Source organism: Mastomys coucha, unplaced genomic scaffold, assembly GCF_008632895.1.
Source record: "Mastomys coucha isolate ucsf_1 unplaced genomic scaffold, UCSF_Mcou_1 pScaffold20, whole genome shotgun sequence".
NCBI lineage: Eukaryota > Metazoa > Chordata > Mammalia > Rodentia > Muridae > Mastomys > Mastomys coucha.
This window is the reverse complement of record NW_022196903.1, coordinates 131,325,664-131,338,469: the sequence shown is the minus strand read 5'-3', so window position 1 is coordinate 131,338,469 and position 12,806 is coordinate 131,325,664. Positions and strand designations below refer to the sequence as shown.

The 12,806-nt window shown below is 42.9% G+C and overlaps 1 protein-coding gene across 2 annotated transcripts in view; it reads right to left on the bottom strand.

Annotated features, from left to right (window-relative positions):
• The window catches only part of Ptpro (protein tyrosine phosphatase receptor type O), a 210,400-nt gene that overhangs the window by 93,150 nt on the left and 104,444 nt on the right, over nucleotides 1-12,806 (bottom strand). For both annotated transcript variants that reach the window (XM_031383700.1, XM_031383701.1), the window contains exon 2: nucleotides 5,587-5,860. In XM_031383700.1, coding sequence (XP_031239560.1) covers nucleotides 5,587-5,860 — 274 coding nt within the window. The remainder of the gene's footprint in view (nucleotides 1-5,586; nucleotides 5,861-12,806) is intronic.

The window sequence follows — 12,806 nt, the reverse complement described above, 5'->3', positions numbered from 1 at the left end:
TTCTTCTTCTTCTTCTTCTTCTTCTTCTTCTTCTTCTTCTTCTTCTTCTTCTTCTTCTTGCCTCTGATACAGCTCAGTCATTTCCCCTCTCAAATACCATGGCTGTCAGTCATTCTGGGATCCTTCATGTTGTGGATGCTACCATGCTTGTCATAGGCTTTTACCAAATCCAGTGGTAAGGTGTGGTCTTTGCCCTGAGATTGGCTATGTGGTCTGGGGTGGAGCATTTTGATCCTCTTGTTAACTGGACCCCCAACTCAGACCTATCTCTCCTATGCCCAGAGCACAGGGGTTCAGTTCTTCAAGGCCCCCTCCTCACTCCACCTGAGTTTCAGCTTCTGGTGTGACTCAGAGACAAGTGTGCTCTCGAACTTTCTTGTGTCTCTTGCTTTCTTTTGATTTTATAAGTAGAGCACAATGTAGACTCTGCTGTCCTCCTTTGACCAGCAATCCCACTATTAATCTGCCTTTGTTATGCTTTACATAAAAAATTAAAATATGACACATAATAAAGTATTGTTTCTTTCTAGTGAAATGTTTGACATAATCTTACATTGCATTTCAATTTAGGATATTTTGTGTTCCTTAGTTGTCTTTAACTAGGAAGGAAACTGGTGTGTGGAGGTGAACTGGAGGAATTTGAAATTTCCTTTCCTACAGACAGCACCAGAACACTCACGTGAGGAGGGCTTCTCGGCAGGCCACATGCTCACAGCTGTTATAATTCTCCGTGAGAAAGTCACAGGCCCAGTGTGTACTCTCTGCAACAACACCCCCTGCCCAGGGTCAACCAGAGCCATTACTGTGGTCACCTGATGGAAATTTGAAAGCTCTGAGTGTGATTATCAGAGCGAGGACATGAACAAAGAGGACAGAGGCTAGGCAGCCTGCGCTGGGTAGTAACACTACAGACACGTCTGCCTAAGATGCCCTGGCTTTGCCTAACTGAAATCTAAAAAAGCAACTGCATCAGGCAAGGATCCGGCCCTCAGTGGACACTTGTATAAGCATCCATCCCAGGGCAGGTCCCTTGAGGAAGGATCTGCATCAGGCAAGGATCTGACCCTCAGTGGACACATGTATAAGCACCCATCCCAGGGCAGGTCCCTTGAGGAAGAAAGGAGACGTGAGTATCCTCTCCTTCCTAGTGGCAGAAATGGGGGAAAGGTCAGATCCTGAATCCCAAGTTCAAGCCACTACTTCGTGTTCAGAAGATGCTTAGAGACCTGACCTGTGTGCATCTAAATAGAAGCTAGAGGTATGTTGGCCACAGTCACCCAGGGAACAGGAGGGGCGGCAACCGTCATGGCCACTGCCTTAGTTCATGCCCAGTTCTTTTTCCTTAGAATGTTTTAACAGCTTTCTGAGTTACTCCTCCCCTCTCTTATTAGCTTTGTTTGTGTTTCATTTCAACCTACTTAAGTCCTGATGCTACTCGATCGTCTCGCGTTAGTTAACATCTCTGTCACAAACCAGCCACCACTAACTCAATGCCATTTCCCTACCTAATCCATTTCAAGTTGCCTTTGTTCCCCCAAGCAATTTCCCATCTAATATCTTTGATAATCCTTTTATTTGTTGGTCATATGCTATGTCCTACATACTCTGTTGATTTTGTATTATTAGTCAGTGTGAGAGACACATAGTTTTATATATTGTAAAATGTCTCCATTATTTTTTAACAATAGTAGGCACTATTATGATATACATTAACAGCAGGGCAGGTTAGTCTGGCCAGTCACAGCTTACTAAACTCAGTCTGAACTGTGAGTTGTTTTTGTATGTTTTAGGAGGTAATAGTGAGATTATATTTTTTAATGGGTTGATGAGAATCAGAGAAATAGTAACTCTTGACATATGAAAGTTATTTGAAGTTCAAATTTCGATATCTATAAGGCAGTCTGAGAGCAAGAGCCTGCTAGTTTGTGATCATGTTACTTGTGGCAACAGCGAAGTTAAGTCACTACAGTCCCGAGCCCGTGGCCTGTGGCGTTTCATGTGTTCTCCAGAGCAGTATGGAAAAGTGGTTGCTAGCTCCCAGAATGGATGGCAGATCTGAGCACTGAGGGGAAGAGAGACGTCACACCTGCTCAAGGCTATGCAGGTGACATCCAGATGTCTTTGACAGTGTGCTCAGGCTTTGAACCATGGCTCTGTATCACTGCTTGGTAACTTGTCCTTTGTCTAAGCAGGAGTCAGCATCCGTCAGCCCCGGGCTCTGTTACAAGAGACTTCCCTAGCCAAATCACCTCGTGTCACCTCATTGATCTGTCTTCATTCTAGATCACATAAAGTCTCAGTTCACTTTCTGGGCACTTAAAATCTTTCACTGTGTTTCTGGCCACCTATTTGGAGTCCTTTGGATCACTGTGTCAGCAAGTGCTGCTTCACCAGTCTGGCCACTCCCGGTTAAAGGTATCTTTATGTATCATTATTTTTCTGGTACCTTGTTCATGACAGAGAATATGTCTAATAAATAGGAGCAAATAAATCAAATATCTATATTCATAATAGAAATAGATGGCTAATATACCCATGGGCTGTTTCCATGTGTCTTCTGCAAATTTGACAGCCACCACGTCTAGGTCTTGCCTGACACAGGAACCAACTGCACAGATCTAACATTACTCAGATCCTAAGCAGCTATGCCAGGTTTTATGGCTTTGCTTTTCTTTCTGCGAAAGCTGCTTTTTCCTCCTGAAATGCTCGCATTATATGGAAGCATCTTTGTCAATTAAATATTACCCAGGCGTCAGAGCCCAGGGTCACGGGCTGCTTTGGAACTGGCCGTGTGAGTCTGCTGTGCTCACCTTACTCTGTGCTTTTTTTCCCCCAACTTTCTCTGAGAGCACAAGACTCAAAACTGTATCAAAAAAATCAGAGCTCTGCCCCGGGCCTCCCGCTTTGTCACGGCTTATTTCATGGGGCCAGGCTCCAGCCCGTGGCTGACACTTGCGACAAAAGTCCTTTTTACCCTCAAGAGCAGTGTGTCAGTCCCGCAAACAAGTACAGGAAATGCTCTAGAAAGTTAAAACTTTCAAACAGGAAGATGGTGGGGTGTGGAGCAGGAGCTCATTAAAATGGAGGGTTGGGAGCTCAGATGTAGCCCTAGTCGCCAGGGTATTAAACCCCCTCTTTCGTAATATATACCCAGACACCTCCTGATGCTGCTCCAAGGCTAATGCCAAAACATCCTCAGCTTTACAGAGATTCTCACACTCCCACCTTATCATCTCTTCTGGAATCCGAGATAGTGCACTTTGGACTTTAAAATGGGACACAGCACTGTGGGAGAGAGGGTTTCGTCGTTGCTTGGTGCCTAGAATCCATATTAAAAGCCTGGAGTGGGGCTGACTTGGTGACCCAGGGGGTAAAGGCCCTTGCTGACAAGCCTGAAGAATTGATTTAATCCCTGTAACTCACATAAAGGAGAAAGGAGAAAATATATCCCTGCAAGTTGTCCTCTGACCTCCAAATGTGCATCTTCATATGTGCACGTGCATACATACATACATACAGACAGACACAGAGAGAGACAGAGAGAACAGAGAGACAGAGACAGAGAGACAGAGAGACAGACACAGAGAGAGAGAGAGACAGAGAGACAGAGAGACAGAGACAGAGAGAGACAGAGAGACAGAGACAGTAAATGAATGTGAAAATAAAAAACAAAGTCCACACTTGCAATCCCAATGATACTGAGATAGAGAAGGTTGATCCCCGGAGTTTACTCTCTAACCTGTCTAGCTCCAAGCTAGACAACAAGCTAGACAACAAGCTCCAAGCCAACAAGAGACCATGTCCCAAAATTAGGATGAATATTGTTCCTGAGAACAACTAAGATAGGTCTCTAGTCTTCACATCTATGCATCTACATAACTATGTATGATGGCTCGGTGTACCTCCTTCTGTGCCTCATTTGTGTGTCTAATTTCCTTCCTCTCTGCTTCTTCTTTTGTCTTTCTTATGAGGCAGGATCTCACGAAGCCCAGGTGAGCCTTGAATTTGATACATAGTAGAGAATAATGCTGAAATCCTTGCCCTCCTGCCTCCCAAAGCTGGGATGCTGGGATTACAGATGTGACTGACCACAGAGGCCTTCAGATTTCTTTAATAACTGTCAGCTAAAGAGCTATAACTTCCAACATTACTTTTTGGGACTGGTTCCATTCTTGCTACTAATGGTTTAGACAGAACAGGGTCTCGCATCTCTCCATCCTCTTTTGCATCATGCTTTAGTCCCTGCCCTCCCAACTTCCTCCTGCTCTTGCTCAGCGACTTTGAGCTAAGTTCTATGGAACAACTACTAAATCCCTGGCCAGGTGTTTATGAACTGGTGAGGCCGTTTAAAGCGGAGTTGACTTTGAAGAGCTGTAGTCATGCACCTACAGCTACCACCTGCGGCTCAGTCCACGTTCACCTTTTTTTTTGTTTCTGGAATATGAGACAGGCTTTTATAAGGCGAGATTTCCCTTTAATTAAATTAATTTCCCACTCTCTCCTTTAGCTCCATTAGCTTTGCAGTTCTTGGGTCTGTGCCATTGTTAATTTTCAGAATTTAATAATGACCCTGGGATTCTGCCAATGAGACTTTAATTAATTTTTGACAGTTGAGTTAAAATACTGCTTCTCGGTTGGTCCATCCTTCTGATCCTTTTCTTTTTTCCTAACAGAAACTGACACATTGTCCTTTTCCCTAATCATGTCCACAGTGGTCACACATAACTGGCAGCTTTACGATGGCAGCCACTGAACAGCTCACACTGAAGAACATGAACAAGAGGAACTTGGATGAAGGATTCAGTTGTTCTGATGACAAACTGCTGTCTTACGGAGATCACTCTTCCTTATATGGGAGAACGTGTTATCTTACAATGTGATGTTAAAGTCAGAGATCATGGTAAAAATCACCTGCAGTTAAGACCATTGCTGAAGCCTTCGCAATAGCAGCACCAACTCTCTATTTCCTTTTACCTTTCTGTCCTCTCTCTCTCTCTCTCTCTCTCTCTCTCTCTCTCTCTCTCTCTCTCTCCCTCTCCCTGTCCCTCTCCCTCTCCCTCTCCCTCTCCCTTTCCCTCTCTTTCTCCTTCCCCACTTCCCCTCCCTCTCCCTCTCCCCGTGTGTGTGTATGTGTGTGTGTGTGTGTGTGCCAGCACCAGCTAAGAATGTACAATTAAAGTCAAGTGCGCTTACTATGAATACAAACTCACTGTCTCAAGGACCAGTTACTCCACCTGGGAATATAAGTTCCGGAACAAAACACCACATCCAGGATCATGCATTTAAATTTTGTTGGAGAAGTGCACATGGTCCAGTCATTAACATGAAATTATCATTCAGTCTGAAGATATGTCAATGAATTATACTTTTTTGGCTTAAAACAGATTTTTTAAAAAGGTAATAGTGAATACTGAATATCATCAAACGGGTAAAAAGCTGTTTTCTTAATATAATGGTGAATGTACAGCTATGTCATTAGACACCAAACCAAGCGTGCTGCCTCTCTGGTAGACTGTGCCTCAGCTAGAGCCCTGTGAGGACACACTCAGGGAAGGAGCACAGAGAATGACATCACAAGACACTTACTTGTCAACACGGTGATGGATCTGGATGGCTTGGTGACCACATTCCCGTTGACTACCACCAGAGTGATTATGTAGTAGAGACCATGATATGTGGCCTTAAAGACCACAGGAGGAGGCAATGTGCTGTTGAATTCCTCAAATTCAAAGAAATAGTTTTTGGATTCACCAGCTACCCTCACAACATACACAGATGTTGGGCTGACTATATCAGAAGCCTCTAAAGACACAATGATGTTGTTGTCTTCTTGAACAGTCACGTGGAACGTCATAACAATCTGGGAAAAAGACAAGAGATAGAGTCAGGTGATGGGCAATAAGATTATGGCAAGATAAGTTTTCTAAAACTAACACTCGTAGCGAACATGGTTGCCTATGGTAGTGATGAGTATTTTAGTCACACACCAAAAGTCAGTTTACCCATCTCATGAAAAAGGATCTCAGAGCTTTACAATAACTGTTTGATATTCCATTGAAAAAATCTGTCTCCAGGTTGTGGCGTATTTAATGTGAAAAGCACACAATACGCATCAAATGGATGAACAGATGACAAATGAAGTCACTGTCAAAGCTAATTTCCAGAGAAGCCGCGTGTTCTGGTAAGTGGGAGAAGTGTTTGAGCCAACACAATTCTAGAGGAAGTTATTTCAAGGGAATTATTTCCTTTCATTTGCTCACCTGTCAGTTCTGAAAGTGGGGAAGCTGTCAGGACAGAATCCTGTGATGATTCTCTTCATTACAGATTAGCCAGCTCTTCAGAAGAGAAGCCATGGTAAGATGAAGAACTGACCATACTGAAGTGCCATGGGGGTTTAAAGTCCTTCCTTCAAATATTCAGGTAAGTTTAGGGGCTAGGGATATAGCTCAGTTGGTAGACTACTTAGCTTGTATGCATGAAACTAGATTCAGTCCCAAGTAGCACACACACACACACACACACACACACACACACACACACACACGCATGCACACACACACATACACACATTACTAGACAAAGAAATGTCTCAGGAGACACAGCCCAGTAGAAGAACATTTGCTGCTCTAATTGTGAGAACTGCAATTCTGTTCCCAGCACCCACAACTGCCTGTAACTGCAGTTCCATGAGATCTGAGGTCCTATTATGGCCTCTTGGGGCACCCATACACAGCTGCACAACCATGTGCATGCACGCGCACGCACAAACACACACACACACACACAAATAAAAGAAGGCCTTTAAAAGATATATAAACTATATTTGAGAATCATTTGTGTAGTTGTCCTAAATGTCTATTTTTGATTCTATGCAGATTCCGAGGGCAGAAACAACGCATTTCTGGTTGCAACCCAGACTCATGTGCTTCCTGGAACCTATTGCTTTGATTCTTCACACACGTGGCGAGCTGCGTGTTATCTCACTATCATGAGCCTTGGACTTCTCTTCTGTAGCAGGTGTACAGAACTACTCCAAGGAGTTAGTCACCTGCTCAGTGTAGGTGCCATGGTCAGCACTACACAGAACATCTACAAATGACATCTGTCACTGCATGCCAGATGTTTGTCGTGAGAGAAATGTGGTTACTTTCAATCTGCTTGTACTTGAGAATCAGAAAGGTTAGAGTCTTTTCCTGAGGTCGTAAGTTCAAAACACAAACTCCCTTTTTGTACAGCATACCTGGGATTGTCTCCTTTAGTTGTTTGTAGACACCGCGTTTGTCAGACAGTATGTCGAAGTCTTGTTGATTGCCTGAACCACATGTGGACATCTCACAAACCTAATCTGTTTGTTAATTCTTGTATGTTATGTGTCTTCAGCAATTAAATTAAACATGGAGTATACTCAAAGTACTAAAAGAGAGTATAGAATCCTACAAATGTATCAGTGCTTTTATGTTCTTCTATACTAATTTTTTTATTGGGCATTAGTACTTATACATGATATCTGGCATTAGAAGGTTTTAAATTCTGTCTTCTCATTAAGTAGGCCAGTATTTTGGTCCATGGTATTTTTGTCATACTGGTTGTTATGTGATGTACATCATCTCAGGCCTGGAGCTGTAATTTACTTATAGATGTATTTACAGCTCCAGGATCAGAGCCTGGTAGGTGCTGGGTACGTCCTGATGTGTGTGGTCATGTTTGTAATAGAAGATAGTTCCTGTGCATGAATTCTACTCTGGTTATCCATATTATCCTTCACCCTCAGATATGGGACAGGAAACTCTTGCTTTGTGTGTGCCTAGTCTCTCTGCACACACAGGACATTGAGTCTCTTGCCTGATGGATCCTTGGTCCACAAGTGTTGGGTGGTGATGGAAATGCTCGTCTGAAGGACGGGACTGTGCACAGCTGACTTAACACCATTGGCAGGAGGCTAGCACAGAAGCACTCGACCTCTCTGCCTCCTTAGTCTACTTTCTGATCCTAAACGCTGCTGTCCCTAACCAGGCAGCTGTGCAAGCAGCTGCATTTGATGACTAAGCTCAGCCTGCCTTTTCCCTGCTGGGAAGAAGAACCTGCGATGTCCCTTAGTGGCCTGAAGCAGCAGGAAGGGATGCCTGGGACAGGGAAGGCTCAGCTATGAGACAAAACAAATCGCAAACAAAATGAAATAATAATAATGATAATAATAATAAGGATCCAGACACAGAGGGGACCCTGAACGAGATGGCAGTTGAGGATTTCCATGGGAGTTCATGAAATGCCCAGTGAATCAGACACTGTGGTTATGGATGAATCTTCAAGACAACTGATGTTTGATGAGAAAAACATTTTAATTTTAACTTACTGAAAAGTTTGACAAAATATGCTATCTTTTTCATAATAGTTTTTAAGTGTCTACTTTGGCATCTCAGAATTTTTGTATCTTGGTGACCTAAAATAATGTCTTACTAGTAAACATTATTTTCCATAAAATATATATATGTATATACATATACATGGATTATAGTAGGTATTAGCTCAACAGCTCAGTTTCATTTGGGGAAAATAAGAATAAATTTATTATTATAGTATTGTTATTATTATTTATTATTATTATTATTAATCTCTTTCATGCAAATAGCAATTTTTTTAGCACATAAGTCCTGTTAACCAAACTGTAGACAAACCAAAAACTTAATATTTAATAACATTCAAATCTGGCTTTTGTGTCTCACTGATTATAGGAGTTGGTTCACTAACTCAGAAAACATTAAGTTTACAAGCATCAAAGTCATTAAGAAGTTTTTGCACCATGTCTTAGCCAGCCAGGAACTAGGGTGGCTGCAGTGATACGGAGGGGGAGCGAGGGGTGTGCTCTATGTTTGAGTGGATGTCTAATGTGGCACAATGCTTCACAGACAACAGACTCTTCCAGAAAAGGGAGTATTTTCCAAACGCCAACGGCCGCTTTGGCGATGATCGTGTCAGCTATGAGCATAAGTCCTGGCCCACGTACTCCCAGGTTGCCAAAAATAAGCCAGAGCGTCTAATCAGATTCATGTTGCTGAGACTAATAAGGACAGGCACTGGGCCAAGTGAGAACTAGGCTCTGAGCCCAGGAGGAACCTTGTCGCGGCTGCTGCCTTCGTCCCAGTCCTTTCGCGCAGCTTCTCTGTCTATGTTCAGGAAAAGGGGCTGACTGCGTACTCCAGGCATGAACTCTCTGTTAAGAGCAAGAAGGGGTAGAAACTATTCCTAATCTATGTGTGTGACTGCAAAAATATTTTTAAGAAAGTTTTTGTGTGTGTGTGGAGTAGGATGCCCCCAGTATTGCTTAACTCAGCAGTGAGGTTTCACCCCAATGTCCTTTACATGACACGTGTTAAAAGGTTTTTTTTTTTAATTGTTTGCCACTCTCATACATTTATATAGTGACTTTTAGTAGTTCTCAGCCCCAGGCCTCCCCCCTAGTACCTTCTTCTCTCCCGCACGCTCCTCAGTGACCTTCCCGTCTACTTGTATGACTTGGCTTTGTGTGGAGCCGCTGAGGTTAAGAAAAACAGAGGCAGAAGGCCATTTACTGGAGCAAGGAGAACTTGCCAGGAATTTCACTACTGAGGAAAAGGGATGCCCCTCCCTCAATAACTGTTCATTGTCAGAGGCCCTCTCAAGAGGAGAGACGTCATTGGATGAAATGAGACAACCAAGTCTAGACTCATATCTTGTCCCGCCTCTTGGGCTGTATGGTTCATGCACTAAAAGGTCTGCTCCCGGGGCAGCAGCTGGGGCCTGAGGTTTGGCTGCAGCTAGAAATGGGAATGCAGGAGCCTGTAACTGGTCCAGAACTAATCCTGAAAGGGAAGAACTACCAGAGATAGGGTAGAATACCTTACTAAAAGACCATGGGGTGCAGGATGAGAAATCAGATCGGCCAGAAACCAGTTACAACAGGCCCTGGAAAGTAGTCTACTGTCCCAAATAAAGGGCTCAATGAGAAAATGCATCCAAAGTTACTTACAAAATATAAGAGTGGATCCATGGTTATTATGATTGCCCTCCATGTCGTGTCAAATCTCGGCCTATCTTCCCACAGCACTCTTTTGTTTGCTGTTCATTTTGAAAACGCTAGGTTGAGTTCTCTCCTTAGAAGTGCTATATCTCCACAATATCAGGAGATACTCACTACACCGTTCTGTATAATATGTTGTCACTTCATTCCTACCTGCATAGAGACTTGATAAGAAAATATCATTTGTATTTCTTACTATGCACAGTGAATAATGTGATTTAGTTGTCATTCATTCTGTGTTGTGCTTGGATGCTGTAGGACTGTCCACACACACACACACACACACACACACACACACACACACACACACGAGATAGATAGATAGATAGATAGAGAGAGAGAGAGAGAATCCATGAATTATAAGACTTCCTTATTTTAGACATCACAAAAATGAAGTTCAAGCCATCCACTGAACTGAGTACAGGGTCCACAAATGAAGGAGTTAGAGAAAGGACCAAAGGAGCTGAAGGGTTTGCAGCCCCTTAGGACAAACAACAATATGGACTAACTAGTACCCTCAGAGCTCCCAGGGACTCAACTACCAACCAAGGAGTACACATGGTGGGACTGATTGCTCTGGCAGCATGTGTATAGTAGAGGATGGCAAAGTCCGTCATCAATGGGAAGAGAGGCCCTTGGACCTGTGAAGGTTCTGTGCCCCAGTGTAGGGGAATGCCAGGGCCAATAAGTGGGAGAGGGTGGAGTGGCAGGCATGGGGAGGAGGGAGGCAACAGGGTTTTGTTCTTATTGTTTTTTGGGTATTTTTGTTTTTGTTTTTGTTTTTGTTTTTGGAGAGGAAACTGGGAAGGGAGAAATCATATGACATGTAAATAGAGAAAATATCTAATAAAAAAAAAGAAAGAAAATGAAGTTCAGAGATCATTAGAAATCCCTGAATATTCATAGGTAATAGATTGCAGAGCAGGAATATAAACACAGACTCCCTGACTCCCAGCCTTGTGCTATGGATGTAAACCAGTTATTTTAGTTCAATGTATTAACTGGAGATAATAATCCTTGTGTCTGATAACTGCTTTAAAAAGTAGAAGAAAAATCATATGTAAAAATGCTCCTCACACAAGCTTGTCAAGTGGTTCTTATTATGCTGCCTTTGTCCTCAGGCTGTAAGGACCCAAAGAAAGAATGGATTCCCAAATGCTACCTTCCAAAGCCGTGCCGAGTGCTAGGGAACCCCCTCCGCTCAGACCATGATTGATTCCTCTAGATTATGCTTGATAGATGATTGGAAAGTGTGATATGAAAAAAAAAAAAGAAAGAACTTTGAAGATTAACGGAGTTGAATTCAAATCTGCTTCATAGCTTTGTTCTCATTTTAATTCTTCCCAGGTGTTTCCAACCTTGAGATGGCTGTGATTAATTCAGCTCAACATATTTGTAGATGACAATGTCGTATTAAAATGTCAAAGGTCAGGCATCCTCTTGGCCTTTACTGTCTCAGGTAAGAGTCAGAGATGCTAGACTCTTAAAGTGAGTATTTGTGTGGCTGTGGCTGTGTGTGTGTGTGTGTGTGTGTGTGTGTGTGTGTGTGTGCCACAGCATTTGAGTGGAGGTAACAAGAGGACTTGCAAAAGTGAGTCTCTCTTTCCACCTGTGGGTCAGAGGGATTGAGCTCAGGTCCTCAGGCTTGGTGGCAGGTACATTTACTTTGATGCTGCTAATACATTTCTGACCTATTTCCTGTTTTTCTTTAGACTGTGTACATTTTAGAAGCTGCACCATTTTTATAGGATGTGAATACTAAGGCTAACATATGAACCAGTAATTCTAACTACCAGTCCCTTTTCCCACTCATCGGTGCTATGCTTCTGTGACATGAAAAAAAGTCATTTCTTTTGCTCTTAGCATGGTGACAGCCTGAGCTCACCTGTTTGAGTGAGGTAACCATGGAAACTGTGTTAATACTAACAGCGCTGAGAAATTTGGAAACCTGGAAACTGTGCTTAGCTGATGACTGACTGGGGGGAGGAGGTGGATTTTCAGCCCAGATGGGAGCATAAAATCCATTTGCTCTTAGCAGGCCATGGGTAAATTCTAGGCCTGTGACTTTTCTTCTAGCTCATTGTGCTGTGAGAAGTGAATGATGCTGATAGGCTAATTTTGCCTTTTCTGGGTGAAGTTTGGAAATGACTTCCTCTTGTGAAAATGCTTGGGGGATGCTGATGTTTCAGGCACTAGAAGATAACGTGAAAGATGGTAGTCCAGAGCGCTTATGTCAGAGTGCCCTAGTTTAGTTAATTTCCCTACAGCCATGATGTATCTTTCCAATGATATTATCAGTTAAATAAATTCTAGAGAGATGGTAGTCTGCTGCCCAAGACCACAGCATGCTTGCTTAGGTGAGACCCTTGGACATTTTGTGGATCTGTCCTTTAATGTCTTTCTTTTAAGTTGCTTAGATCTGCAACAGTGTGTGAGACCTTTACGGAACACGGTCTCATCTGTCCATCAACACTAGGACTCTTTAAAATATTCCCAGGATTCAGAGGTGGGGGATGTGAAGTTAAGAGAAAACGGAGAGCAATACGTCAAAGTCTTTTCTCGATGTTTACTTTCAGATAGTAATGGACTTCTGCTGCAAAGAGAAGCTTCATTGATGTTGATGGGAGCCACACTTATCCGTGGGTCTAAGGATCAGCATTTAAAATTCAGTTAGGAAACACGCTGGTTTGGTAAAGTAGTCATAGGAGGTTAGTATCTAAGATTCCTGACCTAACTGGCCATGGGTAGG